Below are 23,333 nucleotides of genomic sequence, written 5' to 3'. Positions count from 1 at the left end.
CCTCTGTAAGGCACGGTGTCCCTCAGGGCTCGGTCCTCAGCCCAATTCTGTTCATAATGTTATTTATTACTCTAGCTGTTCTATAGGGCTGTGGTGAGACTGGACATGAGGCTCAGTCTGAATAGGCTTCTGTCATTTTAGCTAAAAAAAAATAATAAATAAATAAATAAAAATAATTAAATACATAAATAAATAAATTAATTAAAACTAGCCTTTTTAATTCTGCTCATTATCATGGAGAAAATTATCATCAACATTTTATTAAATAGAATTAAAAATGCGAACACAATCAGCTGTTCTAAACTAGTAATTAAACTAGTAAAGTAATTCCTAAACGTTTTCACAACCTTCCAAATTGCTGAATTCATCACTTCCTGCACGCTGAGTTCAGGAAAGTTTTAGATAGATAATTTAGATCCATCATTTTTCTGGAGACGAGGCGATGAGAAGGAGACACAAGAAAATGGAGATGTTTTAATCCTGTGTTTTATGTTAGCAGGCTAATGTTAGCATGTGCTTAGATGATTAGCTTTTCCAGCTCCTTTCCTTCATTTTAGCTCCTTTTTCCAAGACAGATTTTTTTCTCACACTCCTGCTGTCAAAGATTTTAATGTTTACGACAGTTTCACAGAGGTTAATAAAAAACTGGGTGAATTAACACACACACACACTCACAGACACACACACACACTCACAGACACACCCAGACAGACACACATACATAAAGGCAAATACACACAGATAGACACAGACACACACGCACACAAACACAAAGAAATATAGACAGACAGACACAAACACAGAAAGAGATAGAAAGATACTTTATTCATCTTAATGGGAAGATAGATAGACAGATAGACCGACAGACAGACACACACTCCAAATAGAAACACACAGAGCCAGACACACAGACAGACAGACAGACAGACAGACACACACACACACAGACAGGTGCAGTCTGTACCTTGCAGCACAGCTGGCCGTGTTGGTAAAGCCACACCTGCTCGTCTCCTCCGTTCTCCTCCAGCACCTGAACTCTCAGCAGCTTCAGATCATCCAGAGACCCGGAGAGAGACATCACACACCCGGTCTCAGCACTGCGCAGCCGGAAATACACCGGCTTCTGCTCACACACACACACACACACACACACACACACACACACACACACACACACACAAAGAAATGAAACTACATTTGAGTTTAGAACACCAACAGAATGAAGAGCCTTCACTTCAGAGGCTGGTTTGATTAAAGTCTCTGTCTGAGGAGCCAGTTTCTTTCCTTCTCGTAGTTTTGGCTTTTCTGATAACTTGTGGTCATAAATAAATAAACAAACAAACAAATAAATAAACAAATGTACCTGTATTAATGGGCGCAGAGATCCGATCTGTTTCCAGCCGCTGAACTTCCTCCAGTCGCCGATCTCACTGGGCTGCAGTAAGAGCTGACGGCCGTGAAAGTTCTTCCCTTCATATAACACCCACCTACACACACACACACACACACACACACACACACACACACACTTTAAAACCAAATCTACAAATACTGATACTCTTTGATCTTTTTGAGAAAAACAATCCAATAAAGTTACTTCATACGGTACAATCCAGAACCAACGGAATTCTGCATGATGCTAATCTCTGCTAGCTTGCTAGCAACATTAAGCTAGCTGTTCTGTTCAAATCACCAAGCTAGCATATACACAGCTAGTTACAGCATGTACACAACACTACGTATCTGACCACAAATCAGACGTCAAACTGCTAAAAAATAAAATCCCAAAGAAGAATTATTTGTGTATCAAACGCATCATGAGGTCAGAATGAGCTGAAAAACAAAATCATGGAGTTTTATCGAGCTGGGAATATGTGGAAGTAAAAACAACTGAATTTATAGGAAGAACAAAAAAATCATTCCAGTAAGGGAACATAGGGAGCATGGATAGTGAGCTCCTTGGTTTTTGTGGTGCATTGTGGGAATTTACTTATTTTAGGAAGCAAATGTTCCCAAGCACTGGAAGGATTTACGATTGAGGGAGAAACAGAACTTAAAATGGCCAACTAGTGAACTAGGGACCGGACTGAGACGCCGACTCCCTGATCGGCGTCCCGACTCGTGAACTAGGGACCGGACTGAGACGCCGACTCCCTGATCGGCGTCCCGACTCGTGAGCTAGGGACCGGATTGAGACGCAGCTCGGGATTAAGTTCAACTCTAGACGTGTGTAACGCCTTAAAATTTCTCTCACACGGTTATTGTTTTGGTTTCTAGTTTCCTGTAAAACAAACTGAGTTGATTTTTTTTTCCCGTAAGCTGTTAGCGGAAATTAAAGATGATTGAATCCTGACCGCTTTCACACCCATAATCACAGCATCATGTGTGAACCTGCACGGTTTGTTGCCCCGCCTCTGTTTCTGACTCCAGGTGTGAAGTGAGCTTCACTTTCCTGAGGCAACTGCATCCTCATTGAGGCAAAAAAACAACAAAAGCCTCCTGATCCTGAATTAGTTTTCAGTTCAGTTCACTTTAATTCCACCGACCTGCGCGACAACTCGAGTGTCTGCCGTTCGCTTCGAGACGTTTTAGTCACCGTAATTAATGTCTGCTGGAGCCACCAGTTTAGCATTGAGTCATGCACACTCTCTAAAAACATGCCGGATTCTGATTGGTTAGTTTTTAGAACGTTTATAAAGTTGTGTCGTTATATAAAGCACTGAAGCGCGGATCAGAGAGACTCACATTCCGCCGTTCACCAGCAGAGACTGGCTCTGCCCATCGATCCCGTTCAGTGATAGGTTGCAGGAGCCGTCTGTCAACATGACCTTCCGCCCCCTGAAACACGGCTTACAGAACAGAGTGATGGAGGGAAGAGAAAACTCCTGTAAAGAGAGCGAGAGAGAGCGTTAGAGAGAGAGAGAGAGAGAGAGAGAGAGAGAGACTGACTCATGGTCACATGACTGAGGAGGAACAGTAGAACCTTTATGACACAAAGGAGTGTTTATCTTTCCTCTTTCACTCCATCGTTTTCTTGTCCTTCTCTTATTTCTCTCTCTCTCTCTTTTTTTTCCATGCCTCTTGTACTACTTACTCTACTTTTCTTCCCTTTTCTTCTTCTGGAGCAGCCCCCACTCTCTCTCTCCCTCCATCACTTTCTCTCTCCCTCCAGCACTCTGTGCATGCCTCAATAATTATTTACTCTTTTGTCCTCTCTCTCTCCCTTTATTTTTTCATGTTCTCTCTTTTTTCTTTACCTCCTTCAAACTTATATTTCATTCAATATCACTCCTTCTATATTTTCTATCTTTTAATCTCTCTACACCTCTTTTGTCCCCCCTTTCAATCTGTCCATCTCTCACTTTTTTCCCCTTTCCCACTTCTGCACCTTTATAGCCATTTATCTACTTACTTTCTCTCTTTAGCTCTCAATCTCTCCTTTCCTTCACTTTCTCTCTTTCCTCTTGCATGGCCCCTATCTCTCCCTCTATCCCTCTGTTGCTTTCATTCTTTCATCTGTCTTAACAGATGGCCTCTTTTTGTAGTCTCTCTTTCATCTCTCTCTCCTTTACCCTCCCTTTCCATTCTCCAGTCCTGTTTTTCCATCTCTCCCTATCCCTTCCGGTCCTCTTTTACTCTCTCTCTCACTCACATGACCAATGGTGTGCAGTGATTGGATGGTGCAGTCAGTGGAGACTCCGCCCATCGCGGCAGTGTTACAGTAATCTCCTTCCTCCAGCACGTACATGTTCTCTGTGAACTGAGGCCCTTCAAACGCCACCCAGCTGTAACACACACACACACACACACACACACACACACACACACACAGACAGATGTAATGAATGAAAAGCTGTAATACTCACTTCCTGTTACACACACAACCCAGTTGCAACATGTGAACACACAAACACACCTGTGTTGTCCAGCAACAGTAACAATCACACACACAACTGTAATACACAGACACACACACACACACACACACACAACTGTAATACACAGACACACATACAACTGTAATACACAGACACACACACACACACACACAACTGTAATACACAGATACACATACAACTGTAATACACAGACACACATACAACTGTAATACACAGACACACACACACACACACACACAACTGTAATACACAGACACACACACAACTGTAATACACAGACACACACACACAACTGTAATACACAGACACACACACACACACAACTGTAATACACAGACACACACACACAACTGTAATACACAGACACACATACAACTGTAATACACACACACACACACACACACAACTGTAATACACAGACACACACACAACTGTAATACACAGACACACATACACACACACACACAACTGCAATACACAGATACACGCACACAACTGTAATACAGATACACACACACACACACAACTGTAATACAGACACACACACACAACTGTAATACAGACACACACACACAACTGTAATACAGACACACACACACACACACACACACACACAACTGTAATACAGACACACACACACACACACACAACTGTAACACAGACACACACAACTGTAATACACAGACACACACACACACACACACACAACTGCAATACACAGATACACGCACACAACTGTAATACAGATACACACACACACACACAACTGTAATACAGATACACACACACACACACAACTGTAATACAGACACACACACACACACACACAACTGTAATACAGACACACACACACACACACACACACAACTGTAATACAGATACACACACACAACTGTAATACAGATACACACACACACAACTGTAATACAGACACACACACACACACACAACTGTAATACAGACACACACACACACACACACACAACTGTAATACAGATACACACACACACAACTGTAATACAGATACACACACACAACTGTAATACAGATACACACACACACACACACACACAACTGTAATACAGACACACACACACACACAACTGTAATACAGATACACACACACACACAACTGTAATACAGATACACACACACACACACACACACACAACTGTAATACAGATACACACACACACAACTGTAATACAGACACACACACACACAACTGTAATACAGACACACACACACACACAACTGTAATACAGACACACACACACACAACTGTAATACAGACACACACACACACACACACAACTGTAATACAGATACACACACACACAACTGTAATACAGACACACACACACAACTGTAATACAGATACACACACACACACAACTGTAATACAGACACACACACACAACTGTAATACAGACACACACACACACACAACTGTAATACAGATACACACACACACACACAACTGTAATACACAGACACACACACACAACTGTAATACACAGACACACACACACAACTGTAATACACAGACACACACACACAACTGTAATACACAGACACACACACACACACAACTGTAATACACAGACACACATACAACTGTAATACACACACACACACACACACACACACACACACACACACAACTGCAATACACAGATACACGCACACAACTGTAATACAGACACACACACACACACAACTGTAATACAGACACACACACACAACTGTAATACAGACACACACACACACACACACACACACACAACTGTAACACAGACACACACACACACACAACTGTAACACAGACACACACAACTGTAATACACAGACACACACACACACACACACACACACACACACACAACTGCAATACACATACACGCACACAACTGTAATACAGATACACACACACACACACAACTGTAATACAGATACACACACACACACAACTGTAATACAGATACACACACACACACACACAACTGTAATACAGATACACACACACACACACAACTGTAATACAGACACACACACACACACACACACACAACTGTAATACAGATACACACACACACAACTGTAATACAGATACACACACACACAACTGTAATACAGACACACACACACACACACAACTGTAATACAGACACACACACACACACAACTGTAATACAGATACACACACACACACACACACACAACTGTAATACAGACACACACACACACACACAACTGTAATACAGATACACACACACACACAACTGTAATACAGATACACACACACACACACACACACACAACTGTAATACAGATACACACACACACAACTGTAATACAGACACACACACACAACTGTAATACAGACACACACACACACACACACAACTGTAATACAGATACACACACACACAACTGTAATACAGACACACACACACACACACACACAACTGTAATACAGATACACACACACACACACAACTGTAATACAGATACACACACACACAACTGTAATACAGACACACACACACACACACAACTGTAATACAGACACACACACACACACACACACACAACTGCAATACACAGATACACACACACACACACACAACTGTAATACAGACACACACACACAACTGCAATACACAGACACACACACACACACACACACAACTGTAATACACAGATACACACACACAACTGTAATACAGACACACACACACAACTGCAATACACAGATATACACACACACACACACACACAACTGTAATACACACACACACACAACTGTAATACACAGACACACATACAACTGTAATACACACACACACACACACACACACACACAACTGTAACACAGACACACACACAACTGTAATACACAGACACACACACACACACACAACTGCAATACACAGATACACGCACACAACTGTAATACAGATACACACACACACACACAACTGTAATACAGATACACACACACACACACACACACACACAAACTGTAATACAGATACACACACACAACTGTAATACAGACACACACACACACACACACACACAACTGTAATACAGATACACACACACACACAACTGTAATACAGACACACACACACACAACTGTAATACAGACACACACACACACAACTGTAATACAGATACACACACACACAACTGTAATACAGATACACACACACACACAACTGTAATACAGACACACACACACACACAACTGTAATACAGATACACACACACACAACTGTAATACAGATACACACACACACACACACAACTGTAATACAGATACACACACACACACACAACTGTAATACAGACACACACACAACTGCAATACACACACACACACACACACACACACAACTGTAATACACAGATACACACACACAACTGTAATACAGACACACACACAACTGCAATACACAGATATACACACACACACACACACCTGTAATACACACACACACACACACACACACACAACTGCAATACACAGATACACACACACACACAACTGTAATACAGATACACACACACACACACAACTGTAATACAGACACACACACACAACTGCAATACACAGATACACACACACACACACAACTGTAATACACAGATACACACACACACACAACTGTAATACACAGATACACACACACACACACACACACAACTGTAATACACAGACACACACACACACACAACTGCAATACACAGATACACACACACACACAACTGTAATACACAGATACACACACACAACTGTAATACAGATACACACACACACAACTGTAAAACAGACACACACACAACTGTAATACAGATACATACACACACAACTGTAATACAGATACACACACACACACAACTGTAATACAGACACACACACACACACAACTGTAATACAGACACACACACACACACACACACACAACTGCAATACACAGATACACACACACAACTGTAATACAGACACACACACACACACACACACACACACACACACAACTGTAATACAGATACACACACACACACAACTGTAATACAGACACACACACACACACACACAACTGTAATACAGATACACACACACACACAACTGTAACAGACACACACACACACACACAACTGCAATACACAGATATACACACACACACACACACACACACAACTGTAATACACAGATACACACACACACACAACTGTAATACAGACACACACACACACACACAACTGCAATACACAGATACACACACACACACACACACACACAACTGTAATACACAGATACACACACACACACAACTGTAATACAGACACACACACAACTGCAATACACAGATATACACACACACACACACACACAACTGTAATACACACACACACACAACTGTAATACACAGACACACACACACACACACACACAACTGCAATACACAGATACACACACAACTGTAATACAGATACACACACACACACACACAACTGTAATACAGACACACACACACAACTGCAATACACAGATATACACACACACACACACACAACTGTAATACACAGACACACACACACACACAACTGCAATACACAGATACACACACAACTGTAATACAGACACACACACACACAACTGTAATACACAGACACACACACACACACACAACTGTAATACACAGACACACACACAACTGTAATACACAGACACACACACAACTGTAATACACAGACACACACACACACACAACTGTAATACACAGATACACATACAACTGTAATACACAGACACACACACACACACACACACACAACTGTAATACACAGATACACACACACACACACACACACACAACTGTAATACACAGATATACACACACACACACACACACACAACTGTAATACACAGACACACACACACACACAACTGTAATACACAGATACACACACACAACTGTAATACACAGACACACACACACACACACAACTGTAATACAGACACACACACACAACTGCAATACACAGATATACACACACACACACACACAACTGTAATACACACACACACACACAACTGTAATACACAGACACACACACACACAACTGCAATACACAGATACACACACACAACTGTAATACAGATACACACACACAACTGCAATACACAGATATACACACACACAAACACACACACAACTGTAATACACAGACACACACACACACACACACACACAACTGTAATACACAGATACACACACACACAACTGTAATACACAGACACACACACACACACACAACTGTAATACACAGACACACACACACACACACACAACTGTAATACACAGATACACACACACACAACTGTAATACACAGACACACACACACACACACACACAACTGTAATACACAGATACACATACAACTGTAATACACAGACACACACACACACACACACACACACACACAACTGTAATACACAGATACACACACACACAACTGTAATACACAGATACACATACAACTGTAATACACAGACACACACACACACACACAACTGTAATACACAGATACACACACACAACTGTAATACACAGATACACACACACACAACTGTAATACACAGACACACATACAACTGTAATACACAGATACACACACACACACACACAACTGTAATACACAGATACACACACACACAACTGTAATACACAGATACACATACAACTGTAATACACAGACACACACACACACACACACAACTGTAATACACAGATACACACACACAACTGTAATACACAGATACACATACAACTGTAATACACAGACACACACACACACACAACTGTAATACACAGATACACACACACACACACACAACTGTAATACACAGATACACACACACACACACACAACTGTAATACACAGATACACACACACACACAACCCCTTGAAACACACACAATCGCAACCAGCTGACACACACAGCCCAAAAAACACACACACACAACTGTAATACACAGACACACACACACACACACACACACAACTGTAATACACAGATACACATACAACTGTAATACACAGACACACACACACACACAACTGTAATACACAGATACACACACACACACAACTGTAATACACAGATACACACACACACACACACAACTGTAATACACAGATACACACACACACACACACAACTGTAATACACAGATACACACACACACAACTGTAATACACAGATACACACACAACTGTAATACACAGACACACACACACAACTGTAATACACAGACACACACACACACACACACAACTGTAATACACAGATACACACACACAACTTTAATACACAGACACACACACACACACAACTGTAATACACAGATACACACACACACAACTGTAATACACAGATACACACACACACAACTGTAATACAGATACACACACACACAAACACACACAACTGTAATACACAGATACACACACACACAACTGTAATACACAGATACACACACACACAACTGTAATACACAGATACACACACACACACACAACTGTAATACACAGATACACACACACACACACACAACTGTAATACACAGATACACACACACACAACTGTAATACACAGATACACACACAACTGTAATACACAGACACACACACACAACTGTAATACACAGATACACACACACACACACACACACAACTGTAATACACAGATACACACACACAACTTTAATACACAGACACACACACACACACAACTGTAATACACAGATACACACACACACAACTGTAATACACAGATACACACACACACACACAACTGTAATACACAGATACACACACACAACTGTAATACAGATACACACACACACAAACACACACAACTGTAATACACAGACAAACAGACGCACACACACGGGGAGGTGTTGTGCACATACAACTGTAATACACAGACACACAGCCATCTATAATCCAGATAAGCACACAACCACCTGTGTAACATACACACACACACACAACAAGCTCACACACAACAGATACACACAACCCCTTGAAACACACACAATCGCAACCAGCTGACACACACAGCCCAAAAAACACACACACACAATGAGAAGACCCACACATAGCACATAACACCACAACACACACAAACACACAGAGTGGCACAAACACAATTAAAAACACATCATACACACATTATTTCCACAACAGCGTACAACATATTAAAGCTTTGACCTTAAACACACACCCTACACTGGGACACAAACAGGTTTTTGGATGTTGGGTAAGATGTACACACCTTCCAGAGAGAACTTTACAGGATCGAGGGCAGAATCCGGCCGGCAGGAAGGGTGAGCTCTCCTCTAGGACCAGAACATCCCCGAGAAACCCGGGTTCCGAGAACAGCTGCACCTGAAACGCACAACAAATGCAGACTACTTGTGTTAGCTGCACATTTCTTTACCAAATACATGCAAATGGTAATGCTAGATTTAGTGCCACTCCGTTACACGAGAAAATGGAAGAATTCAAATATTAAACTCTCACCTTAAACCTGGGCAGTCCAGCTGTCTGATCCTGCGTACAACCGAAAACACCAAAAGAAAAACGCAAGGTTAAAATCACTCTCATACACACAGAGCAAAAATCACCACACACTCGTTACTAACAGATCTCACGTACAGAATAAAACACTGCATGTTGTGCTGTTACCGGAAAATAACCAGTGATGGGGTCATGAGCTGGGGTAATTAGCAGCAACACTCTGTCAACCATCTTCAATACCATAGCAATCACTTACCAACACTCTGTCAACCATCTGGGATACCACAGCAACACCCTAGCAAAAACTTGAAGTATCATAGCAACCGTCTACCAAAAGCCCAGAGGCCTCCTGTGTTAACATAGCAACAACCTATCAACACCCTCTCAACAAGGTGTGATAAATTACCAAATACTTTAGCAACCATGTAATAAAAGTCTAGCAACCACCAGTATTAACATAGTTAGAGCCTAGCAACCAGCTGGAACACCAAAACAACCACCTAGAAACACTCAAGCAGAAATACCCTAGCAACCATCTGGGTAAACAGAGCAAATACACAACAACCTAGCAACCACCTGGAAAACCACAGTAACCAGATGATATGCCACAGCCACCACCTAGCAACCACCTGGGTTAACACAGCAACCACATAGCTACACCTTATTAACTAGCTACAACCAAGTAACTTAATTAAGTACAACAGCAACAGTCTGGCAACCCTGTGTGATACCATGGCAACCACAGAGCTGCCAGCAACTACTTAAAAAAACAACGACATAGCAACATTCTAACATAGCCACCATAGCGAAAGGTTTAGCAGTCCCTAGCAACCAGGTAGCATTATTGTTATTGTTATTATTATTATTAGGATGATGACTGTTACCTGAATGACGGGTTGGACGGAGGAGATCTTGTGACTGTGACCTCCCCAATCCTCTGGACTCGAGTAGAGCCCTTTCTCCAGCACATACACCTCACCGGAGAAGGCAGGGTTCTCAAACATCACCCATCTGTTCACACACACACCATCAAATTAGACGCAAAACAAATATAAAAAGATTTGCAATATGGCACACTGTTCTAGCCCAAACCCAAACACTGACTGACGCACGCGCACACCCCCCCCCCCAAAGAAAGACTTTCACTTTCTTTGTTTATTTTTCCCGCAAACGAAATCTCAGTGAACTCCTAATCACACCATAAAGCTCTTCTAAAGCTTATTAAGTCATAAGGAAGTGTTTCACTAAAGCAAACACCAAACCTGCACTCACTCATCAGTGTGTGTGTGTGTGTGCCAATAGGCAGTGTCTATAAAACTCAAACTCTGCATTATAAATGTCTACATCACTTCTTGTTCCTCTCAGCCAATCAGAGACAGCACTGAGAACCACTGTTTGCTTTGAGTCTGTGATTGGTTGCTATGTTTGTAAAATCCACCCACTTTTTAAACAAAACAGCTGTCAAAAAAAAGAAAAGAAATCCGCTCAGTGTGTGTGAACAGTGTGTGTGTGAACACTGTATGTGAACAGTGTGTGTGTACACATGTTTGCATTTGCATGAATGAGAGGATGCTGACTAAACGGTGTGTGTGTGTGTTACAGACACTCCTATTCACATCATCCACTCCTACTGTATGTTACTGATATCAGTATGATGTGTGAAGATTAAAGCAGCTAACAATTGCAGGACTTCTCTGTCACAACATAAAAATCTTTTGTGTAAATATTTGAACAATAATAATAATAATAAAAAAAAATTAAATTAATAATAATAATAATAATAATAAATAAATGAAAACAATAATAATAATAATGAATATAAAATAATAAAATAAATATTAATAATAATAATGAAATTAATAATAATAAAAATGAATAGACTTATTGCGTGTTATGAGGCTGTCATGCTGTGTAAAAAGAATAATGGCGGAAATAACGATAAAGAGATTTGAGATTAATTATTTATGCTCAGACTATTACAACTATTTTATAACAAAAAAGATGATCTTTAAATATAAATAAATAAATAAATGAATGAACACACTGAAATATTTATTTAAGTAAATGCATTAAATTTATTATTTATTTTTTTACTAGTAAACATCTCTGTAAAACATTATTCTATGCCACATGACTGAATGAAACCACATCTCCCTGGTTCTACTTCTGAACATCAACCAGAATAAACATCATCAGCGCAAGAACGCAGGCTTTTCTACTGCGTCACTTTTACCATAGCAACCAGAAGGAATCCCGGGGAATAAAGCAGTGCAGGATGTGCTGATGTAGGGAAATAATCCCAGTGACTGCGCTTCATCACACCACCACGGTGTTGATCATTTCCCTGTTTCTATGGTTACCATGGTGTGGATTTATATAGTCACTGCAGGAGATCAAATAAAGAATAATAGAAGTTATATAAACACTTCCTGAACTTTTTTTATGAAGCTCTTCCTGTTTCTGCTCCCCAACTTCCTGCACTGCCAGATAAAAATAATATTTTAACCATGATGATTCATGAAACGAGAGACAGAGAGAGGGAGAGAGAGAGAGAGAAATTGAGGGGGGGCAGAGAGAGAAATAGAGGGGGGGCAGAGAGAGAGTGGGACACAGAGAGAGAGAGAGAGAGAGAGAGAGAGAGAGATGGGGGGGAGAGATAAATAGGGGGGCAGAGAGGGAGTGGGAGGGAGAGAGAGAGAGAGAGAGAGAGAGAGAAGAGAAGGAGAGGGATAGAGGGAGAAGAGAGGGAGAGAGAGAAAGAGGGAGCAGAAAACAGAAGAGAGAGTGAGAGAAATAGGGCGGAGAAAGAGAGAGAAAGAGAGAAGGGAGGGAGAGAGAGAGAGAGAGAGAGAAGGGAAGGAGAGAGATGGCGGGAGAAGAGAGACAGAGACAGAGAAAGAGGGAGCGGAAAACAGAAGAGAGTGAGAGAGACATGGGGCAGAGAGAGAGAGAAAGAGAGAAGGGAGGGAGGGAGAGAGAGAGAGAGAGCGCAAGAGCGAGGGGTGGAGAGAGAGAGAGAGAGTGGGAGAAAGAGAGAGAGAAAGAGAGGGCGGGAGGGAGAAAAAGAGAGGAGAGATACAGGGAGGAAATACAGACAGAGAGAAGGAGAGGAAAACAGAGAGAGAGAGAGAGAGAGGGGTAGACAGAGAGAAAGAGAGAGAGACAGAGACAGAGAGAGAGAGTGAGGGGTAGACAGAGAGAAAGAGAGAGAGACAGAGACAGAGAGAGAGAGAGAGAGAGTTCCAGGTGTTGTGTGTAGAAGTGTGTAACGATGGAGACGTTGTGTTTTGTTCACGTTCTTCAGCAGTTGGTCAGACGCTTGTGTGTGAAGGTCATTTATTAAACCCTGACTGACGCATCGAGCAAACAGCCGCGGACACGAGGACCGATTCCTCACTGCCACCACAGATTAGTATGTGTGTGTGTGTCGCAAAACACTACAACACTCTCCAAAATAATACAACACACTCCAATACACTACAACAATAGAATTCAATGGAATTCAAATTATAACACCAAAAACACACACACACCAAAACAACACACACACACCAACCCGAGAGAGTTAAACCAGTGAGGGACGAGTCGTGTAATAACACACCAGTGAGCTGTAACATGAGGACATCCTGCTGTGTGTGTGTGTGTGTGTGTCTACTATACACCGCTTTATTCAAATGTGTGTATGTGTGTGTGTGTGTGGTTACTGTACACTGGCTTATTTAAATGTGTGTGTGTGTGTGTGTGTGTTTAAGCCTGTGGATGTCTAAAACAGCCACAAACAGAATCAGTCAAATTTAATACTAATTTAAATATTAAAATAAAACTATTTTTTCCAATTCAATGTAAAGTTTTTACTTTAGATGATATATTTATTTATATTACTATAGAAATGTTAAACTGTACATATTATTGATGATTGTTGTTTATCATATCGTATTTATATTAAAATAACATTTTATTTAGATATTACTTTTATTATAAAAACATTATTAATAAATATGAATTTTAAATAAAAAATAATGAAATAAATATTAGAAAAAATAATATTATTAAGTAAAAATGAAAAAGAATAAAATGATAGTATTAATAAAAAATAATAGTAATAAAAATAAACAACAAGAAAAATATGAAAAAATTAAAAAAGAAATTAATGAAAATGAAAAAGAATAAAATGACAGTATTAATAAAAAAATGATACCAAAAATAAATAATAAGAAAAATATTTTAAAAAAAATGAAAAAGAAATGTATAAAAAATAAAAATAAACAATAAAAAATATAAAAAATGAAAAATTAAATGAATAAAAATGTTAAATAATATTATTAAAAATAAAAAATAAACCAAAAAAGGAATATTAACAATCCAGAGATTTTTTCCCACCAAGAATTTAGTTGTTTGTGAGATTTGTGCTTATAAACTTCTTTCGAATTTTCGAATAGTTGTGAAAATGTTTATGAAAGTTAATCTTAAGACTCGGAGTGTGTGTGTGTGTGTATCAGTGTACTCACACTCCAGACAGGACATCAGCAGACTGGCTCTTGCAGCCATACGCCGTCTCCTCCATGGCCATGACGGGGATGAGCAGGTCGACGCTCAGACTCCTCTCACTGAAATCAGGCTCGCTGAACAGCTTCAGCTGAGGAGACACAAAATCCTGCAGGACACACACACACAGTTAATTGTACATTAACTGCGCATAGATATAAAAGCTTCACCTGCTGGTGTGTGATGTGAGCAGTGTGTGAGGGGGTGGGGCTTACCGAATGTATGGGGCGGAGTGAGCGCAGCATATTCTCAAAACCTCCCCAGTCAGAACAGTCCACGTATTCACCCTCCTCCAACACGTACTGACGACCCTCAAACCCCGGCTCTGTGTAGCCCACCCACCTAAAGAAACACACATACACTTATTATTATTATTATTATTATTATTATTATTATAAAAATGAAGCAGAAATATACAACTGCAAAGCATCACGTGATAAAGCTCCACTCACAGGCCGCTGAGGATCTTCAGAGAGCCGATGGTGGTCAGTTTCTTCTTCTGCTCTGCGTTCTGTCCTTCCTCAGTGTTCTCCTTCTTCTCCTCCTCCTCGTCTTCCTCAAAGATGTCGTACACGTCCGTGTCGATCTCCACACAGGTGCCCTGGAACATGGGCTCCTCAAACAACACGGCCTGGGGGGGGGTGTTAGAGGAAGGGAAAGAGAGGGAGAGTGAGACAGAAAGAGAGAGTGGGAGAAAGAGAGAGAGAGACAAAAGGAGAGAGAGAGATGGGGGGGGGAGAAAGGGCAGAGAGAGAGAGGGAGAGAAAAAGGGCAAAGAGAGGGGGGGGCAGAAAGAGAGAAATCACATAAATAAATTAAATAAATAGCTTTGAAATAAAAGTATAAAAAGCAAACACTTATCTATAAAAATTTCATTAATTAATTCAAATAATTATAAAATGAAATAAAAATTAACAAAAATCTATAAATCCCAAATCAGAGGAAGTTCTTCCACTGAAATACAGAATTTAAAAAAATATATATGTTGTTGATGTAAATTGAAGGCATGCTAGCGAAGCTAACAGTGCTTGCTAACTCAACCAGACAGGAACATCTGAAGGATGAGGATATTAAAGAATGGAACGAAAGCTGATAACAAAAAACACCCGTGTTCTCCGGCCCATGCGTGTCCTGAATGCTTGGAATTCTGGGAATTTATCCTCTCATTAAATTCTTCCCAATGGCTACGGCGGAGTCGCAACAGTATTTCAAGTCTTGGACATGTTTCGCTGAAAAACTAAGCAGCCAACGTTTATTTATAGTGATCCACTTCAGGAATCAAGTGAAGATGATTCTTTTGAAGCACTTTTTTTGACTCATTGATTCAGAAGAGAGAAAGGTGAGAGGTTACACCTTCACCTGGATGCTAGCATGTTTTATCCTGCTGTTATTGCTAACATTAATATTATTGTTAATATTTAACAAGTTTCATTTTATGTGATTTGCTGGTTTGTGCGAATCAATTGACATGATTCATTTGAGAGTCATTTAGAACGAACAGCACTGAATCATGCTGAAACAACTCGAATTAAATCAGTAAACAAATTGGTGACAAAAAAAATAAAAATAAAACTAACATCAAGGAAATTCTGGAACATCTATCTATCTATCTATCTATCTATCTATCTATCTATCTATCTATCTATCTATCTATCTATCTATCTCTATTCATTTATCCACCTGTTCATCCATCCCTCTATCTATCCATCCATCCATCTTTCCATCCATTCATCCAAACTCCACGTCCACGAGTTCAGAAGCAACATCAAATCAAGATGCATCATCACCTTTAACTGAGTTCTAGTGTCTACCTAGAGGCCTGATCAGCCGCTAGCTCCGTGCTAATGGAACACTTAACGTTCAGTAACGCAGAAGTTTAAGCAAAAGTTTCAGCAGAGAGCCGAGGAATCTCTTTTAGCCTCGAAATATAAAAGAAGTAAATAAAAAGAAAAAAAACACACACAAAAGAACAAAGAGACTGAGAGGAGCCGACACTAACTAACTAACTAACTGACCTACTACTACTAGTAATAATAATAATAAAACATTGCCAGAGTCTGGTTTAGCTAATGAATTGTTCTATATGACGCTAAAACACATTTCAGTTCTAAAAACCTTGATAAATAAATAAACAGAAGTTTGTCCTCGATCATTTCCTTTTCTTTTCTCTATCCAGCTGCGAGGAACGCAAAGATGCTCTTAAAGTTCAAATCCTTTCAGCTTTTATAAGATCTAAAGAAGCTTTAGAAGCTGTGTGCCAAACACACACACACACACACACACACACACAGAGACAGAGCAAAGCAAGCCAAATAGTTTAACTCATTGTCTGAGCATGCCCAGTTTAATGCCTACCACAGTACCTAGCACACAAACACACACACACACACACACACACACACACACACACTCTTGGTTTCCGGGCTTGTGAGTCACAGCATGCCGCTCGGTGCCTCGCCTCATCACTTCCTCTACTGAGAAACTCATCATTATTTTGCTGCTGTTACAAAATGAAGGCGGTTTGTGGCGTGTCAAAATTTAATCAGGAATAAAATCCTGACCACAAGCCAACAATCTTACCTCCTAATAAACCTGACCAACCTCAACACACAACCTCAACACACCCTCACCACACAACCTCAACACACAACCTCAACACAACCTTCACCAACAGCCTCAACACACAACCTCAACACAACCTTCACCAACAACCTCAACACAACCTTCACCAATAACCTCAACACAACCTTCACCAACAACCTCAACACACAACCTCAACACATCCTCACCAACAACCTCAACACACCCTCACCAACAACCTCAACACACAACCTCAACACACCCTCACCAACAACCTCAACACACAACCTCAACACACCCTCACCAATAACCTCAACACACAACCTCAACACAACCTCAACACACAACCTCAACACAACCTTCACCAACAACCTTCACCAATAACCTCAACACAACCTTCACCAACAACCTCAACACACAACCTCAACACATCCTCACCAACAACCTCAACACACCCTCACCAACAACCTCAACACAACCTTCACCAACAACCTCAACACACAACCTCAACACACCCTCACCAACAACCTCAACACACCCTCACCAACAACCTCAACACACAACCTCAACACACAACCTCAACACAACCTTCACCAATAACCTCAACACAACCTTCACCAACAACCTCAACACAACCTTCACCAACAACCTCAACACACAACCTCAACACATCCTCACCAACAACCTCAACACACCCTCACCAACAACCTCAACACAACCTTCACCAACAACCTCAACACAACCTTCACCAACAACCTCAACACACAACCTCAACACATCCTCACCAACAACCTCAACACACCCTCACCAACAACCTCAACACAACCTTCACCAACAACCTCAACACACAACCTCAACACACCCTCACCAACAACCTCAACACACCCTCACCAACAACCTCAACACACAACCTCAACACACAACCTCAACACAACCTTCACCAATAACCTCAACACAACCTTCACCAACAACCTCAACACAACCTTCACCAACAACCTCAACACACAACCTCAACACATCCTCACCAACAACCTCAACACACCCTCACCAACAACCTCAACACAACCTTCACCAACAACCTCAACACAACCTTCACCAACAACCTCAACACACCCTCACCAACAACCTCAACACAACCTTCACCAACAACCTCAACACACCCTCACCAACAACCTCAACACACCCTCACCAACAACCTCAACACAACCTTCACCAACAACCTCAACACACCCTCACCAACAACCTCAACACAACCTTCACCAACAACCTCAACACACCCTCACCAACAACCTCAACACAACCTTCACCAACAACCTCAACAACAACCTCAACACAACCTTCACCAACAACCCGAGATGGGATCCTATTACTCTATTAGTAAAAAATAATTGTAGCGTAATATGAACTAGAAAAAAAATCTAAAATTATCAAATCATATTCTAACATTTAAAATGTTTATAAATAAATTATAAAAAATTCTAATCCAAAAAATGTCAACTACTAAAGAAGATTATTCCAAAAATAAAATAAATAAAATTCTAAAAGCAAATAAAATTCTAGTCTAATACTTGGACATAATTAAAAAATAAATAATTAAAAAATCTAAGAAATGTTTTGACCTAAAACAAAAAAAAACTCTATTAGTAAAAGACATCTAACATCTAACCTATCAAATTAATCTAACAAAAAGTTATTCTAGTTTCAATATGTCTATTCTAATAAGAAATAACATTTAAAATATTTAATAACTACTCTAAAAAATGTTTTAAGTAAATTATAAAATAAAAAAAACAAAATTATACATATAAATAAATAAATAAATACTAACATAAAATCTAAAAACAAAACATTAAGGCCTAAAATTACAAAAGTAATTCTATCAGTTAAAAATTCTAAAGAATTAAAAAAAACATTAATATAAAAATTCCTACAATAAAAAAATTAACAGCAAATAATTCTACTCCATTATAAAAAAAATAAAAAAACAAACCTTTTAAACATTTTTTAAACCTTTCTATTCTTCTATAATAACACTTTTGTACACAGTGAGAAAAAAATATCTAAAAAAAAATTCTAACCTAAAATAAGAAAACTGAAATAGTTAAAACTAACTAAATGTTTAAATTATCCCTTCACAGATTTCTCAGGAATGATGTGATGAGTGAACTTACCCGGAACTCGTGAGGATTTTCCACTTTAATGCCGCCCTGAAATCAAGAAAAAGACCAGATTAAGAAATAAAAAAATAGAATTAAAACAAACTAATTAAATTAAAACAAAACGATGAATCTGTACCATTTTGAGAGGACGTAAAGATCCGACGAAGGGGTCAGGAAAACCCCAAGACTCCGGACACGGGTACTCTCCCACAGCCAGGACCGATAACAGACCCTGGAACTCTGGATCACTGAAGACGAGCCAACTACACAAACACACACACACACACACACACACCTATTATAAACAAAATGAACATTTAAAAACGTTTCACTTCAGTGATATTTGTTGGATTAAATCGTTTGATGTTTTTACATTTATAATAAAAGTGGGCGTGGCCACATGGATATCAGCGGCCACCCTGGAGTAGCACCCTCACCCACCCCCCAGAGACAATAGAACTCATGCTGAAGGAAAAAAAACTTTTCGTTCAAGATATTCTGCCCAAACCAATCTGCACATACACTACATGACCAAAAGTATGTGCACCCCATATCCATCACCCCCATATATTATTATTCTCTAAACTCCTCCCACAAAATAGCTTTACAGTTTCCCTTCAGAGTTAAACCCTGCTCCATCATGACCCTAATGAACAAAGCTCCTGAGCTCCATGAAGACATGGCGTGGGGGTGAAGGTTGGAGTGGAAGATCTGGAGTGTTCTGCACAGAGCCCTGACTCTAACTCAACCCCACTGACCACCTTTGAGATGAACTGGCCCTGGAGTCTCCTGAGTGTCTGATCTCACTAATGCTGTATGAATCTCCACTAATCCCCACAGACACAATCCAACATCTAGTGGAGAACTTTCTCAGGAGAGAAGAGTGGAGATTATTAACACAGTTAAGAGAATAAATCTGGAAGATGTTCTACAGGTAAATGTAGGTGTGAAGGGTCTGAGAGCGTAGCTGATGTTTTGCCCCTGAATCATTTGCTCCTGCCCCGGATCTCAGAACGCTGCCATTACAACAAGCCACTGCATTAAAGAGTTGTGGGGCAACAGAACACTGAAAGATGTCCAGACAGCAACGTTATTAGCTCCAGACACGCACTAGCAGGTCTCTGACATTCCAGAGAACAGAGAAATATAACCAACTGTCTCACTCTCTCTCTCTCTCTCTCACACACACACACACTCACTTATTCTCTCTCTCACTCTCTCCCTCACACACATTTTCTCTTTCATTTTCTCACTCACACATTTTCTCTTTCTCTCTATTATTCTCTCTCTCTCTCTCATTCTCTCCCTCACTCTTTCTCCCCCCCCCCCTCACTCACTCACACTCTCTCTCACACATTTTCTCTTTCTCTCTCATACTCTCTCTCTCTCTTTTCTGAGTTCTTTAGCAAAAGTATATACAAAGTGTTTTTTGGGAAAAAAAAAAATCTCTAGACTTTTGATCTCTAGACTCTGGAGAACCCTTTAAGGTTCTATGTACAGGTCTGGCAGTTTACCATCCAAACAAAAAGTAACCCATAATTACACCAAGAACTCTGTACAGAAACTCTCCTGAAAGTGCACAGTGTACAACTCCACAAAGCTCAGGCTAATTGCCTGCTAATGAGCAACAGTCACACAGAGAGTGGCACTGCCAAGCCGAACGTTGGGCTCCACCCAAATCCTCTGCACTCTCTCACACACACACACACACACACACACACACACACACACACACACACACGCTCTGCCAGCTTCCTGCACACTAAACAAACTGCTGTAATCTGAGAGCAGCTGGAGGAACACTCACACTCCGGAGTGGACCTTGATGGATCCGGCGCTGTGAGGACGTCCGAACGAACCAAGCTCGATGATGTCATCACAGAACGAGGAAGGACGGCCCATTCCGTTCGGTTCCGAGAAGAGATCGATCTTGGGCAGGCTGTAATCCTGAGGGAGAAAAAAACATCAACAAAATCGATGTGAAGACGCAAAACTACAGAGCAAACCAAGAATACACAAAATACACAGGTCACTGATAACAACTGGACTAAACTGTGAGATTTACACACACACACACACACACACGATGTCAATAATGCATTAGTGCAAAATAAAACAATTATTTTAATATAATAATGTAAAAATTAACATAATTTATTAAAATAATATAATAAAATATAATTTATATTATACATAATTTAAAGTAAAAATACAAATAAATATGTAAAATGAAATTGCATAAAATAATTAAATATAAAATAAAATAAATAAATAATACAAAATGCAATTTAAAATAATGTTAGATTAAAAACTGTGATTAAAGTTTAAACAAAAATGTAAACTAATTTTCAATAACGAATAAAAAAAAAAAAAACCATCAGATGTAAAGAATCGGAAATTAAAACAAAACATGATCAAATATTTAAAATATGAATTAAAAATATTATTTAAATAAAAAAAATTTATATTAAATGTGAAAATTTTCATTGTGCTTGCATACTATAATATTAATAATAATAATTAATGTTTTACATATCACATCAATTATTT

At 39.8% G+C, this 23,333-nt stretch overlaps 1 protein-coding gene and 1 long non-coding RNA gene across 4 annotated transcripts in view; both read right to left on the bottom strand.

Moving 5' to 3' along the window:
• crybg1a (crystallin beta-gamma domain containing 1a) overlaps positions 1-23,333 on the bottom strand; it is a 92,489-nt gene that overhangs the window by 3,054 nt on the left and 66,102 nt on the right. For all 3 annotated transcript variants that reach the window (XM_058399292.1, XM_058399294.1, XM_058399293.1), the window contains 13 exons: positions 22,591-22,730; positions 20,920-21,046; positions 20,796-20,831; positions 16,497-16,675; positions 16,260-16,386; positions 16,008-16,153; positions 12,384-12,510; positions 11,503-11,532; positions 11,255-11,367; positions 3,653-3,785; positions 2,746-2,885; positions 1,364-1,487; positions 965-1,123 (listed from right to left, as the gene is read on the bottom strand). In XM_058399292.1, coding sequence (XP_058255275.1) covers positions 965-1,123; positions 1,364-1,487; positions 2,746-2,885; positions 3,653-3,785; positions 11,255-11,367; positions 11,503-11,532; positions 12,384-12,510; positions 16,008-16,153; positions 16,260-16,386; positions 16,497-16,675; positions 20,796-20,831; positions 20,920-21,046; positions 22,591-22,730 — 1,581 coding nt within the window. The remainder of the gene's footprint in view (positions 1-964; positions 1,124-1,363; positions 1,488-2,745; positions 2,886-3,652; positions 3,786-11,254; positions 11,368-11,502; positions 11,533-12,383; positions 12,511-16,007; positions 16,154-16,259; positions 16,387-16,496; positions 16,676-20,795; positions 20,832-20,919; positions 21,047-22,590; positions 22,731-23,333) is intronic.
• Positions 16,684-20,108, bottom strand: LOC131359423 (uncharacterized). Its single transcript, XR_009205780.1, has 3 exons — positions 18,973-20,108; positions 18,792-18,817; positions 16,684-18,706 (listed from the first exon to the last, which is right to left on the bottom strand). It is a non-coding gene; the product is annotated as an uncharacterized LOC131359423 (long non-coding RNA).

This window comes from Hemibagrus wyckioides, linkage group LG09 (assembly GCF_019097595.1).
Source record: "Hemibagrus wyckioides isolate EC202008001 linkage group LG09, SWU_Hwy_1.0, whole genome shotgun sequence".
Taxonomy (NCBI): domain Eukaryota; kingdom Metazoa; phylum Chordata; class Actinopteri; order Siluriformes; family Bagridae; genus Hemibagrus; species Hemibagrus wyckioides.
Note: the sequence above shows the minus strand (reverse complement) of the source record. Positions and strands in the feature narration are given on the sequence as shown.